Source organism: Etheostoma cragini, chromosome 1 (assembly GCF_013103735.1).
Source record: "Etheostoma cragini isolate CJK2018 chromosome 1, CSU_Ecrag_1.0, whole genome shotgun sequence".
Lineage (NCBI taxonomy): Eukaryota > Metazoa > Chordata > Actinopteri > Perciformes > Percidae > Etheostoma > Etheostoma cragini.
Window position 1 is genome coordinate 23,433,528 of NC_048407.1, and position 14,776 is coordinate 23,448,303.

At 38.0% G+C, this 14,776-nt stretch overlaps 4 protein-coding genes across 6 annotated transcripts in view; 2 read left to right on the forward strand and 2 right to left on the reverse strand.

Annotated features, from left to right (window-relative positions):
- cgref1 (cell growth regulator with EF-hand domain 1) overlaps positions 1-5,442 on the forward strand; it is a 26,727-nt gene extending 21,285 nt beyond the window's left edge. Inside the window, exon 8 of the mRNA XM_034899429.1 lies at positions 5,418-5,442. The gene's annotated coding sequence lies outside the window, so the exon portion shown is untranslated. The remainder of the gene's footprint in view (positions 1-5,417) is intronic.
- The window catches only part of ctsba (cathepsin Ba), an 8,242-nt gene extending 883 nt beyond the window's left edge, over positions 1-7,359 (reverse strand). Inside the window, exons 1-10 of one of the 2 annotated variants that reach the window (XM_034896597.1) lie at positions 7,223-7,359; positions 4,025-4,152; positions 3,600-3,685; positions 3,258-3,372; positions 2,843-2,958; positions 2,170-2,255; positions 1,931-2,077; positions 1,541-1,657; positions 1,306-1,434; positions 746-827 (exon numbers count right to left, since the gene is read on the reverse strand). In XM_034896597.1, coding sequence (XP_034752488.1) covers positions 754-827; positions 1,306-1,434; positions 1,541-1,657; positions 1,931-2,077; positions 2,170-2,255; positions 2,843-2,958; positions 3,258-3,372; positions 3,600-3,685; positions 4,025-4,147 — 993 coding nt within the window. In that variant the 5' untranslated portion in view covers positions 4,148-4,152; positions 7,223-7,359 and the 3' untranslated portion in view covers positions 746-753. Of the gene's footprint in view, positions 1-745; positions 828-1,305; positions 1,435-1,540; positions 1,658-1,930; positions 2,078-2,169; positions 2,256-2,842; positions 2,959-3,257; positions 3,373-3,599; positions 3,686-4,024; positions 4,163-7,222 lie in introns of both variants that reach the window. The other variant, XM_034897370.1, reaches the window with a different exon arrangement.
- Positions 1-8,188, forward strand: part of efcab2 (EF-hand calcium binding domain 2) — a 22,204-nt gene extending 14,016 nt beyond the window's left edge. The window contains exon 8 of one of the 2 annotated variants that reach the window (XM_034857390.1): positions 8,173-8,188. The gene's annotated coding sequence lies outside the window, so the exon portion shown is untranslated. Of the gene's footprint in view, positions 1-3,072; positions 3,085-8,172 lie in introns of those variants that run through there. The other variant, XM_034858183.1, reaches the window with a different exon arrangement.
- Positions 8,189-12,017: 3,829 nt separating this feature from the next.
- The window catches only part of xkr5b (XK related 5b), a 10,798-nt gene continuing 8,039 nt past the window's right edge, over positions 12,018-14,776 (reverse strand). The window contains exon 13 of the mRNA XM_034894179.1: positions 12,018-14,099. Within this exon, the coding sequence (XP_034750070.1) occupies positions 13,405-14,099 (695 nt within the window). The 3' untranslated portion in view covers positions 12,018-13,404. The remainder of the gene's footprint in view (positions 14,100-14,776) is intronic.

Consider the following 14,776-nt stretch of genomic DNA (forward strand, 5'->3'; position numbering starts at 1 on the left):
CACCTCACGATTCAATTCCAATTCAGAGGCCAACGATACAATTCTAAACAGATTATTAATGAAAAGATTTTTTAATGTTTATTTCCAATGCATGCTTAAAAAAAAAAAATACACAAATCTGAGTTTATTTTAGATTTTGACATATGCAGTATTTGTTACACACAAGTTTTGATGACATTTTTTGTTTACTGAGGTTCTTATTTTGTAGTCATTCCAAGCCTCAAACATGCTTGTGAAAGGCACTTTCTCTCACAGTAATCTTCCAAGTAAGAGGCTCTGTCATGTTTAAAAGGTGGAGAACTGGCTTCTTAGAACATGAAACATGAGGTGATGAAGTAGATAAACAGCCTATATGTGTTTTGCCCAAATATTTTATATAGGTCTTATTAGATTGTGTGTGTGTGTTTTATATACACAAATACATACATATATATATATATATATATATATATATATATATATATATAACCCCCCCCCCCCCCCCCCCGTTTTCTGATTTGTATATGTCTGGTGACAGTAACTTTCAAATAAAACGCATTCAAAAAAAATGTGATTATGAACTTTATCAGAATTTGATCAAATCGTTCTAGAGAGAATCGCGATGCATCTAAGAATCAGTTTGTTTTCCCCACCCCTATAAATTAGGGAGGTTGCAAAAAAATGGCAGAGTTGTGCTGTATAGGTAAACAGTTTTGTTTAAGGCCAGTACAATATATTGCCATTACATGTTGTTTTGCTGTCTTACCATGGAATTTATTTGGGAATCCCTGCCACAATCTCAGACTCAATACCGCAGTGATCTGATCCACGCAGGAACTTGAAGAATCCTGAAGACGAGAAACAGATCAGTTTACATAAATTGAAGAAAAAAAAGAAAAAGAAAACGCAGCACCATCAATTGCATGTTTGTAAGTATAAAATATCTGCCTATCTTAAGTGTGAGAACATGGACATATGGTGTGTGCATTTGTGTCTCATATTCAGAAGGGCTGCGAGGTATATACAGTACAAGGACATTTTACATAGCAACGCATTATACAACTGATGATTTAATGATATTTAACCTGTGTCAGACAAGTATTCATATCATGTTACTGAAACATAGCCATACTGTACCACGATGCAAAAATAGCATCAGCTAAATGTACATCTGAGTTTTGGCTAGGAATGAAAAGTTCAGGATGTTGATTCAATAATGTGTTCAATAGATGCTGCAGTTGGGGCATTAAGACTGTATTGTACTAAATGGTTTCCAATTTTTCCTTCCCTTCATACATGTTAATAGGAGGGTGTGTCTCTGCTCACCATTTTCACCCCAGTCAGTGTTCCAGGAGTTGGCACAGAGCCAGTAGGGAACACCATCCTCCTCTCCCCAGCCCAGGATCTTGATTGCGTGGCCGCCAACAGCAGACCCAGACACATGCTGATAAACACCTGGATGTGGGGGAGGGAATCTACAATCAGCATTTGTCCTGTGCTCAACAGGTTGTGAGCGTGAGTTTTTGCCACATTGGTCTGTTAATGGTGCTCATGTTCTTACCGGACTTGTACTGCACAAAGTCTTCATAGACAGTGAACGCTCCCTCTACTGGGCCATTCTTGTATATCTCACTCTGAATCTGCTCCTCATCTGACAGCACACTGTAAGAAGTTTTACCTGCAACACACTTTGAGTTAGGATCCTGCGCTCTGTGTGTGTGTGTGTAGCTTTCTTCACCAAGATGAGGGTTAGACCCATTTTACGTCTTAAACATACTGCTTGTGGCACATACAAGAGATTACAAGATTAATGGGCCATGACTGGATACACAGATTAACTGGTTCTGTTGTCCTTCTCAAAAGATCTAATAAATACCATTTATGTCTAAGCTAGTCAGTGGAAATGTATGCCCGTTAGTGCCCTTATTTATGGAAGTATTTTCTTTCTTACCAAAGTGCTTGTCCATTTTGTAGCCGGGTGTGTATCCAGATTCACACTTCTGGATGCACTGTGGTGTATCTCCACCCTCCCCAGAGCAGGAGGGTCTGCTGCCATTCACATGGTGTTCACAGGGGGGGATGGTGTATGGCCGACAACCTGTATAAAAATAAAGAGCAAGGACACAGATATCAGAATTGTGGACACCCCACCGGCGTATAACAATGGGGAGTCTCGCACACAAAACTCACCAATGTGGGAGTCATAGAGACCTCCAGAGACTAGCCCTGCTTTGGTCCAGAAGTCCCAGGCAGCTGAAGGGTAACCACCATTACATCTAAAAAGAGAGAAAAAATGAGTAAAAAACAAAATCCACTTTTACAGACAACCACTATGTACTCCCTGACTTCAACTCCCAAATGTTCACACTGTACAATATCAGTGGAGACCCACCCCTACCCTATCCAAATAGAGATTCAGAATCCTACCTCTTCGTAAGCTTCTACTGACATCAAGAACTGATTTATTAACAGTGCTCACTTTAAAATGTGTATGTGCATCTCAGTAGAATCATCTTTACGTAAGGTTACAGTGAGGCTAGTGGCTGCTGGTGGTTGCTGTGGCTATAGAAACTGAGTCAACAGCCTACCACGAATGAGTACAGAAACTAACAGAAATTAAATGCATTCCTGTACAATTTTGGACTTCCAACGTCTTATCGGATCATTCACTGGTTAGGCCTGTATTGAGTTAATTCATTTGTCTTCTCCCATTAAATACCCAGATAATTTCAATATCAATATCCACACATTATGGTTTGCTACTGAGCGCTGGATTAATGGTCAACATACTGTAGGTCACTGCAAGCTGGGGACATATGAAGACAAACAGTAGTGACATTTTTCACAAGTTACTGCCTCTCACCCCATGCCACAGCTCTCGCAGCAGGTCAGCAGATCCTCTGAGGAGATCTCCACGCTAACCTTGGCGTTGCTGTGGATACACACACGGTCAGAGATGGCCTCTGCAGCGCCAAATGCCTGTGGACAGAACAACCAATACATGTCACAGACACACAAATACAATTGGTCATGTGTAAATAAAAATGACTTCACTATCAGTTGTAAAAGTGAATGTCAACAATTTATCAAAAGGTGTTTGTGTGACTCAACACATTACTAACCACAATCAAAGTCATAAACAAAATTACCTGGATTATAGGTCACTTAATTTAAAAAAAAGAAATTTGAATTTTCTTTTTATTTATTATTTTAATTTAAAGAACTCAACGCCAGTTAAATGTGGTCACATCTTTTGAGCAATGATATTTTTATCTTACCCAGCAGGATCCACAGGAGCCTTGGTCTCTGATCTCCTTCAGAGTGGGACAGTTGGGCCACTGCTCTCTGGAGTCAAAGCTCTTAGGCAGCTTCAGGTCTCCAGCATACTGAACCCTGCAGAGGAAAACAGTGTTATAGAGTCAAGAATTACTGTGCGCTACCACATTTTTTTGACTACAGGCCAAGCAAACTTAATGTACTTTTCCCATTTTGTGTTGGGCAGGAGGGGTACAGAGTACTGGTCCGTAAGGCTGCTTTAGTGTACAACAGCAAATATGTGATATGTAAGCATAACAGAATACTAATCTGTTCCTTTTAGGTGTTTCACAAGTGAGACTCACGTGACTGGCAGTTTAGGTCCCTTCAGCATCGTACCGCAGAGTCTCTTGACATAACTGTAGTCGACATTTTGGAAGTTGTGACCAGCCTGCAGGAGTGGAAGGAGATTTAGTCATATAAAACTGCTACCAAGGTAAGAAAAACAAGATGAAGAACACACACACACACCCATAGTTGAATCCTCCAGTTACAGTGTTCATAATTTATTATATTTTTTTGCACTTTTTTTGTATAGTAGCTACATTTTTTTGTCTTACTTTATTTTAAGACGGTTACCTTGTATAATCTTTTCTATTTTAGTCGGTGTGCTTTGCCCTTTACTCTATTTACTTGACTCGAAGAGCCGGCCCAAGAATTCCTATGTGCCTGGACTGTTTGGTATATGCACAAATGGCAAATTAAAATAATCTTGAAAACAAAAACACACCTTCCAGGTAGTGTTGAGCTTATTGATGTAGTTGACCATCTCACTGGATAGTGGTTGGAGGCGGGGTCTGGCCAGGCTCACTGACAAGCTGGCAGCCAACAAGAGGAAGGCGGCACGCCACATTTTGCCTGAAAAATTCAAAATGAAGAGGACACGTTTATTCATTAATTATGTTACAAATTATACTTGCGCTATGGTAATTTTAATACCTTACCAAGACTGAAGAAATAACAATTACAGAAAAGAAAATTACAAGAAGACTTTACATAAAAGTATTCTAGGTCAGAAAAACTTACTGAAAATAGAAAAAAAAAAAAACGGTAAAAGAGGTTATATCAGTAGGATAATGGAGCAGTTTCGGGAATTGTAGACAATGTCTTTTCTTTGTTAATATTAAATAAAAATTAAAAGTCTGACATTATGGATGATGTTTAATCACACATACACTCCTAAAACTAGGCTGTTAACAAAGTTCACAGCTGACTAGACATCGTCACCCTGGTTGCGGCTACAAGTGGAACACGCAAACACAATGTACACAGAAGCACAGGGAAAACCTCTTATCCTCAGTCATGCTGATCAGAGATCTTAGAAGTGGTTAAACACGCTGCATCAGCAGGCACATATGTACAATAAACATTTACGCGGTCTACACAGCCCCAAATGGTCTGAGTTTGAAATTAAATTGTAGACGGGACCACATTCGAGGGAAGAGTTGAGATCAGCTCCAGACAAAGACCCCTTAGTGATGCTAATGTAGCCTATTAATTAGAGGCAGGGAGTGGGCTCAGGATAAACAGGATGCTCCAAGTCCAGCAAAATCAATAGCAGTGCAGACACTGTGCTTCTTTATAAACATGATGAGATTAACTAACACGCAGCTTCAAACACTTGTAAAAAAAAAGAAAAAAAAGAACAGAGGACATGTTAAGACCCAAACAGCAGGAGTGGAGAACAAAAGCCTTTAGGCAAAGAAAAAAAAAAAAAATTTAAAAAATAATTAAAAAAAAGACAGAAAATATCAACTTTTTTTGCATTCTGATTGTACTGTACCAACCGGTGTGTTCCAAGCAAGACTAACAAACCACATTTGCAGCGTGTGTTGCCTAACACAATTTTACATGGGCTTGTATGGGAGCTTAATCACTTATAGGCCTCTCAGTGCTGTCATTGGCACACTGCCACATAGATTTTCTCTAGAGAACAAGAGCGATTCTTGTTAGTCGTCTGTTAAAAATCAGCACACCTGTTTAGGCATGACAGGTTTCTTTTACGTAGAAAACAGAAGAGAATTTAGTGAGAGCTCTGCGAGAGAGTGAAAATATGAATTCAAGTGGAACTAGTTTCGATAGCAAATGACTAGACCACAAGATGTATGTTTCTAGAGCCAGACACACACACACACACACACACACACACACACACACACACACGCACACGCACACGCACGCACGCACACGCACGCACACACGCGCACGCACACACGCACACACGCACACACGCACGCACGAAGTGAACTTTCAGCCTGCCTGAAATGAATCAGTCTCATGTCTATTAGTTTCAACAAAGTCACATAGCAAGACTCACAAAAGGTTACAATAACTGAGGCCTTCCTTTGGCAGTACTCTAGCAGCTGCAAAATAACAAACTATTTGAGATAAGAAAAAAACTAAACTGTTTTTTAGCTTGATGACTAACTGATGCTCACCATTTTTAAAGGCCAAGGGGTTGTGAAATTATTCTCCTTTGTGGGAGATTTACGATCAAGACATCGATGATGAGTCAGCAACAAAGCCACAGAGAGGACACATAAGTTCCTCTCTACCTCCTTTATAACGATCTTCACGTTAGAAGTCCTACAGCTTAGATTGAGTTCAGCTGGAGGAGACCTTTAAACATTGTGTTCCTCTATATCTTCCCTAGAGTGCATTTGTGTTAAACAATAAGAATATAAACAAGACAATGCTGATCAGTATTATTATTATTATATTAGTAGTAGTAGTAGTAGTAGTAGTACCACTGAAAAGAAAAACTTTGAACTTGTTTGGATGTCCAAACTACAGGAATCAGGGTTGAACTAAATACTGTACTGTAGGTGGAACAACACAATGATCTGTAATGTTCCTTTTCATGCTATAAAATTCATCTTTATGTCTCCAGCACAACGACTTGGAAGTACTGTGTAGTGTCAAGCTACTGTAAGTACAGAATTTCTTAAACATGAAAAGTTACACACATTTTTCATCTTACTTACACATATAGATTAAAAAGGCAACACAGACTGTAAAGCTGCAATATTTTACTATAATGGCAAATGGTGTGGTGTGTTCTCCGTTAGTCTGCAGACTGATAAAACTCATTCCTTATTCCATGTTAAAAAGCTAAAAGGTCTGCTGACAGGACGGAAATCCAATGCTGGATTTAATACTCTTTAAAAAAAAAGGCATCATGTCCGGGTTGCAAATGGGCAAACTTCACTTTTCATTAGTTTGTCCTTTTTCTTTTAGACTGGACATTGTGTTTTAGTTCTCTATGTTCACTTTACACAAAGGTTAGTCTATTCCAGTTTATTTGGGTTTACTCTCCCCGCTCTGATCCTCTGTTGTATTACAGGTATGTCTATTACTGTGTAAAACAAGTCTCAGCCCCTCTCTTTTGTCAAGCTGAAGCCATTGACTGTACATTATAACAGTCTATGGTTCAGAGGGCGGTTGGGCTGCCACAGCTCTCATAAAAACTAGTTTCACTTTCCATTTCCCTATTGTTTCAATGTGTCTGATGGTTCAGTATTATGTATCATATTTATTTTAACTTTAGGTTTCAAGTTCTTCTCTTTCTTTATTTGGAGGTGCTGCCCGATTTCACTAATCAGTAATTCCTGAGGTTACAAGTCTTATCACCAGGCTTCTCTGATCTGACCATACACCTAAATGGGCCAGGGAGTCAAAAACAACACCATTTATGCCATTAGAACAAACTGGAATTGAACTGTTTTTGTATTAAATTAGTCAGTCCAAAATTCAACATTAATTTAACATGCCGTTTAATGTGTTATCCCCTACTTGATGTGAAGTGTAACGGATTTAGCTAGGTTAGCTGTTTACTGCTAGCTAGCTTTCTTACCGTGTAAACAACCTGTAACGTCTAATAACCGGAAACTAGCTAAGGAAAAATTAGCAATAAAAATGAATAATTTACCTGTAGCTCGTATGTCAGCTGTAGGTGTGAACTTTAGATCTTCGGGTCCCCCTCTGTCATGTACCTGCCTGTCACTGTAAACACAAACTCTGTGATTATGTGAAATGAAAAGGTCCTCCTATTCCTTTTATATCTGAGGAACCACGTGAACCAGGCGGTCACATGAATGCAGCTCATGTGATCGGTATCGTAACGACAGCACACACTCATGCTTTTTGGTTCCGATAAGAATGATAGTGTCTTTGGATTGTGGGATCAGTAATGTTTTCTTTACAAACACACATCTACTTCTGAACAATACCAGTAACCTGTAAAAACACACTTTAACGACGATAGAGTTTGGTGAAGTGGGGCCACAGAGTGGGACGCAGTAGATCTGCACTCCTATAATCTGATCGTTAGGTGGGGCTCAAACTGACCTTCTCTGAAATTCACCACTTTACCCTCAATGCTTAAATACAATCTGTGAGATCTATTGAAAACAAACTACAAATATTTATTTTTTAATGACAATCCTGCCATTTAAGTCTCTATTTTCCATTATATAGCCTACGCGTTCCTCAATAGTGTTATAGTTTTTATATTATCATCATTGAAATGTACGTACTGTGGTGTATTTCATAATTCATTGTTGAATTTAATGCTGCTTTGTGTCACTTTGTTCTCCAAGTGCTGGTAACTGCTTTCAGAGTCAACTCACAATGATCAAAGCCAGTAGCCTACATAACAATTAACAGGAAACAAACTCCACAACAATTCAGATCTGATTGCTTCACAGCTGTCTGTATTGCTGCTTTGTCTTTCTACTTACTCTAATCATAATCAGTCCCACTGATTAAGATTAGAGTCCCACCCCAATTCTCAAGTAAGTAAAATTGTAAAAACGGAATGTAATTGTTGCAGCCAACCTGCAGGTACAGACACAAAAGTTCCCCATATTTTTCTACCAGTTGTGTGTGTGTGTGTATCTATATATACATATATATATATATATATATATATATACATATATATATATATATACACTGTATATACTAAAGTCAATGGCTCTATTTGGAGTGACATCACCATTTTCTGATCTCGTTATTTTGCTCCTGATTAGAGAGAGAGAGACAGAGACAGAGATATAGCATTATAAGATAATACTATATATCATATCTTAAAACACTCTATTTATCTATCCCTATCTCTCTCTCTGTCTCTCTCTCTGATCAGGTCACTCCAAACAGAGCCATTGACTTCAGTGACCCCTTGGGCCCCTGGTTATAAGACCAGTATGCCTGTTTAGCAATGAAAAAATTGCAGTGGAATTTTAGAAATCTGCACATCACCGGTCTAAGAAAGATTACTGATATCTTTATATTAGCAAGAAACGGTCACCATCCCTTCTTAGTTAGTTAACTCAAGCCCGACGGGTGTTCTAATGATGTCTTTGACATAAAGCTGAACATGTGAAGTGAATGAAGAGATTTAGTGACCATAATGCTGCAGACTTGTTGATAATGCATCGTCAGCAATGTACGTGCTTGGTGGTATTTGACCCTTTATAGTTTATCCGTGACCTTAATTTCTAATAAATATTTTTTTAGAATTAACTTGTGATTTCTAAGTGCTGGCAACAAGTTTTTTTTTGGGCATTTAAGCACTATTGTGCTGTGGATTACTGACCACAGAAAACATGCTGATTGACTAGTTGCGTTCTACTTTCTCTTCCTTTTATGAGTCTGTCATCTGACTGAGATTGGGGAAACACTGTAAGCACAGCACACCAACATTAACCATTGTTTTACAAAGCAAGTTGCAGATTAGCAGCTTCCTCTTTTAAAGTAAAGCACGGTGACCAACACATTTTTTTTATTTAACGAGGCAAACTAACAAAAAAATCACATTTTTCTTCACTGCACAGTATTTGGTTTGTATTTATGTGCCTGGGGAATGTACTTTGCTTGTAATACTTAAATATACAGTGAAGTAACCGTATCTGATAAAAGATACTAAAGCTGATACTAGCAATTTCTAGTCTGCAACATATTTTGGACTTCATTTAATAAACATAACCTGTAGTGGTACACAATCGTTTGTGTACTGTTTGCTGCCTGGAAGGCGACTTTTGAGGCAAAAAACATCTTTGAGCTTTCCCAGGTAGAAGGTTATGAAAACACAAGTTGCATGTAGTTTCAAAGCTCTTATTTCTATCCTGAGGGCCAAGGATCGAGCATCGAGGAGCTATAAGCGAGGACACATGTCAGCTCCCGGAAACCGTGCAGTTGAAGGAGCAGCTAACTCCACCCAAACAGCTGCCGTATTATTTAAACTGCTAGGGGTTTAGGCCCCCCTAATCCAGCCCTTTGATAATGTAAACAACACGGTATGTTTATTGCAATGGTGTATTAGCTATTTTACTGCAACTATACTCCATTTACAATGTTTTTTTACTGTGTCATTTACACTGCGATTTTGCATTTCCACCTATCTGCATTTAAAGCTAAACAAATATTAAAAGGTCACTAATTGTACATGGATCAAGTATTATCAGTAAAACACAACACAGCACTTTGATCATGACTAATTACTTTATTTTGTCACATCAATATAGCACAGTTAATGACTCAATACCAATGGCCACAGCTGCTCTGTGGAAATCCGAGATGAGATGATGCATGGTGGTAAATGGAGGCCGTCTAGTGACTAATCAGTAAACTAATTTCAGTCTGTCAGTGGAAACAATAATGTCTTTAAATAATTTCACATTTGAAACTTCAGCACAAAACCTTGACATACTGCACCGTGGCTGTAAGACATTTCATAAAAATAAATGTGACTGAATATAAAAGAGAAAAAATACAAAATGAAACAAATTAGAAATACAAGGAAAGAGTATCATACACATCAGACACACAAAGCAAAGCATACTATTGTAGTATATAGCAATACAAAACTGTAAGACAAGCATGCAGCGGTAGCTGCCTTTCTACAAGGCAAAGTGCTGATTCATGGTGATCAAGCCAAGGCATTGTTGCAGTCTAAAGCATGTGCGTAGATATTTTTTTAATTTGTGCACTAAGATACATTTCATCTGCTGGCTTATTTCTCTTGCGTACACATACATTCTAGCATGTGTGTGTTACTACTGTACTGGGTGTGTGTTTGTTTGTAGTAACAATGAGTGCTTTATTTTTCTAAAGGAATGGATACAATTCCCTGGATGTACAAGTAACATGCAGTGACTCTTTTATCTATCAGCAGGTATATGGATGTTTGCTTAATTTAATAGTTGATAAAGCATGTTTTTCTCTGTACTTTGTTCCAGAAACCCCAAATTATATTCTCATAGTGCTGCCAATGTTTCATTACCAAACATGTAACTGCTCAGTCCAGATATAGAGCTTACGTAACAGTTATTATATGCTCAGAAAGAAATAATTAATAAAATTATAATAATTATATTATAATAATTACATGTATATAGCGCTTTATCACAGACTCTCAAAGCACTTGAATAAAGAAAGTAAAATACAGTAATGTAGCATAGTAAAAATAAAACTGAAAAATAGAAGGCAAATACACATGGAAGACTGATCACACTTAAAAAATAATATTCATAACATTGTATAATACTGGCATTGGACAAACATGAATCTCATAGCAGCACATTATACCCAGGATTTACAGTCATGCAACATTTCTATGCCTTGTTTTCCTCCTGGTAGCTACATTATCAAAAATGATTTGTACTGTTAAACAAAGGTATGTTTAGTGATACAGTGAGCAATATGTGTTGTCACTCTGACAAAAAAAGTTAATAAAATTCATTTTGTCACTTGGAAATTCAGTTTTGCTGAGGTAGGTGGTTCAACTGAAGGGTAGGCGGAAGGACAATGCATACTTGTGAGTATAGTGGGCTTCAAAAGAGAACACGTTATAGCTATTCATTTACATTTACATTTCCAACTTTGTGTTAGGTGAGATGGATTGTCTTCATCTGAGGAAATTCTTGTTTAATACAAAACAGAACTTTTTGCTCTTCAGGAAGTAAAAGTACATAGTTTCTACATGTGTCGACAACAGTTTACTTTCTATGCGTTCTTCAATAAAATCCTCATGAGTAGCTAAATGGATGTCAACAATCCAAAATAATGCTAAATGCTCATAATTAGAGTAGCAAAAATGCAATAAAATGTTTTATCAATCAATATGTAGGCGGTGAAGAAGAATAAATTAGTCAAGAAATTAAAATCATTTTGGGAGCACAGAAAATTTGGGGCACAAGCTTGTAAATGTAATGCTAGTCCAAAAAAAGTAAAGTAGCGAGGAGTAGTGAACTTCCATCCAGCACATACAGATATGTTGCCATAGCAAAAGTACACAGAACTATTGCTACTGCAGTTCATTATCGTTTATCATACATTGTATCTTATCATCATTCATACACTTCCCTTACTTAATTCAATTCAAAAACAAAACACAATGGGATTGTCAGAGATGTTCGTAACGGATACCTCCTCTCTGTTAGAACACACACTTATTAATTATGTTCTGCTCATACTTTATTTTCTTTGTCACTTAAATAACCAGTCTGGTTTGTTTGAACTTGCCAATTGGGGAAAATTGGCTAAATTATGTAAACATTGTTTGTTTACTTGGTTATTTATAAAGATATTTAAAGCGTTTCTTCAGGTCATAAACAAAGTCATAATGGACACATAAAATATTTGTTTTTATATCTGATCTTTCCTTCCTCTATCTATCCTTTTTAAAGGATATTAATAAGACAAAAATGGAATGCATGTAATGTCCCTTTGATTTATTTTCTTAGTGTAGTCTAGATTTTCATGCTACTTTAGCTGTACCTTTTCTGCTGTAAAGTGCTGACTGAAATGATTGCAGTTACAATTAGCAAAGGAAAGCAGAGCATATCATTTATAAAATGATTTTTCCTCAAACCTTTACCTTTTGTCAGTTGCTTATCTGATAGTTCCAAGAACATAAAGACATCAATTAAGAAAATTTGACTATTTTACTGATTGTGAAATTAGTTCTGTTTCTTTGTAAGTGTCACTAATATGTGTAATTTGATGTACTGTACACACAGTGAGTAAATGACTGGATGAAAGAGTGGTTTCCTGAAAACTGGATGGGTGGTTTGACGTCATCTTTTGATTTTGTAAAAAAAAAAAAAGAGAAGCATATGCAAGCACAATAACACCTTTGAAATTTTGCTTAGATTTGCATAAAGTCTGCATTATTGATACATTTCATAAAATTGCTTTCATTGTATCAGACTCACCTACTACAAGCCATTTAGCATGATTGGTGTTTGTAAACTAGTTTAATTTATTTTTTAATTGAGATCCAACTTCCATTTAAGTAGGTTTGCCTTGATTTAGTTGCTTTGTGATTTCATCATAGCTCATAATTCCAATAGCATCATAATAATTGGGATTACTTTAACAATTAGTTTGCTCCTAAATTTCACCAGAGGTTATCTCAGCGGACTCCACTGCCTGAACAAGCCTTAACCGCATTTGGTTTTCTGTGGTTAGTTCCCAATAATTAAAAAATTACCATCTAAATGAATGAAAGTGATGCCTCACATTCACTGGCACCTGTGAATTTGTATCTGTGTTTTCCTTTGATGAATAACACCGATGCAATCTTCAGTAAATAGTGATATATGTTGTAAAGTGAATTTTTTTCATCAGATGGTTTGAAAGGACTAAAAAGAAATAACTCCTCGGTAGGAAGCACAGAACCATTTTCTGAATTTACCAGAAGCCTCCCTTTTGCCCTTTTCACAATTGCATGCACTCCAACCAACCAGGAGATGCTGGTGCAGCAATAAGGGCCTGGTCAATCACTGACTTCCCTTCCATAAACACTGCTACATTAACTGGAACATACAACATGGCAAGAGGAAGCACTATTACTGTAGGAATTGAGCCAATGTCCTCGAGTGTGCTATCTATGCATCATAATGTTCTGCAAACAGTTGTATCTGGATGTCAAGGAAAATACTAATTATTGTATATCCTTCCATGACTGATTCAAATTAATTGAGCTAAAAATGACTCCTAACACACCTACATAGCTATCCCCAAGTTAGTTAATGCAGGAATTTGTATATCCTTAACTGCTAAGCTAAAAAATACATCACTGCCCACCCAGTTGTTATTCCCCTTTACTTACACCATTCTCTCTCTACTGCCCACAAACTGAACTATCTGTTTGCGAGCGTGGGAGATGACTGGCGTGAGTGGAATGATTGGAGTAGAGGGTGTGGTAGCACCAGGAGTTGAAGCACCAGGCGTTGAAGCAACAGGTGTTGAGGCTCCAGGAGTTGAAGCAACAGTTGTTGAAGCTCCAGGAGTTGAAGCAACAGGTGTTGAAGCTCCAGGTGTTGATGCAGTAGGGGTTGATGCACCAGGGGTTCCACCTGGAGTGGGGCCTGGTGTTGTACCAGGAGTAGCAGGGATGACAATAACGGGGGACGGACTTTCAGCTCGATTTTCCAGGCGTGGGGTGGATGTGATAAAACGAGCCTCCCTGATCCGGTAGGGACTTCTGTAGGTAGAGATGGGCGATAACTCGGAACCCCAGCCAAGATAGCTCCCACTAGAGGGGGACTGTGCATCCGCGCTGAAGTACAGTGTGGTGCTGGACTCTCCAGGGAGCGAGGGTTTTTTCTCTGGGGAACTAATCAGGAGAGGGGAGCGTCGCTCAGGTGACCAACCGGGAGTCTTAATGTCCAGGGAACCTACGGAGGACGAGGCTTCGGTCAGGGACGCAGCGTTGCTATCAATGTGGCCAAGGCTGCCTGGTTGCCACGGAGATGAAGGTGTTGGTGAGCCGTAAGCAGCACTCTGAAACTCATCATCACCTTTGATAATGAAATCACATTAAATGATAAAGTGAGTTTAAACCATTACACATCTCCTACATGTAATGCCATGAGGCATTACCTGAGGTACAGTGACTACAAAGGATTTGTATTGTAACATTCAAAAATAAAAAAGACAAAAATACACGTGTTTGAATGCTTACCACAAATATATACAAACTTTCCTTTACATTACCATCCATGGCACTTAAGTACTACATTTTCATAGTTAAGTTTAAAAGATTAGTTAAAATAGCTTTGTGTGTGTGTGTGTGTTTGTGTGTGTGTGTGTGTGTGTGTGTGTGTCCGCATGTGATTGAGTGTGCACTCAGTGACTAGAAAGTGCATAGCAGTACTACACTTTGCATGTGAATAAATATCTCAAATTTTCAAATTAAAGTGGCTATCAATATTTTTTACATTAACAATGGATCATGAATACTTGTTTGTGAAAGGTGGTGCTGATAATAATGAACCCACAGAAGATTATCACCTGACTCTGCTGTTCCTCCTAGCCCTACAGAGCTTTAAAGCTCATTGTATATCTGTCTGGCCAACAACTTTACTGTTTCACTCTCATCGCTCTTGGCACACCCAAGTAGGTGTCCACAACCATTTATACATATATATATATATATATATACTGTATATGTGTATACATGGTTGTGGACACCTAC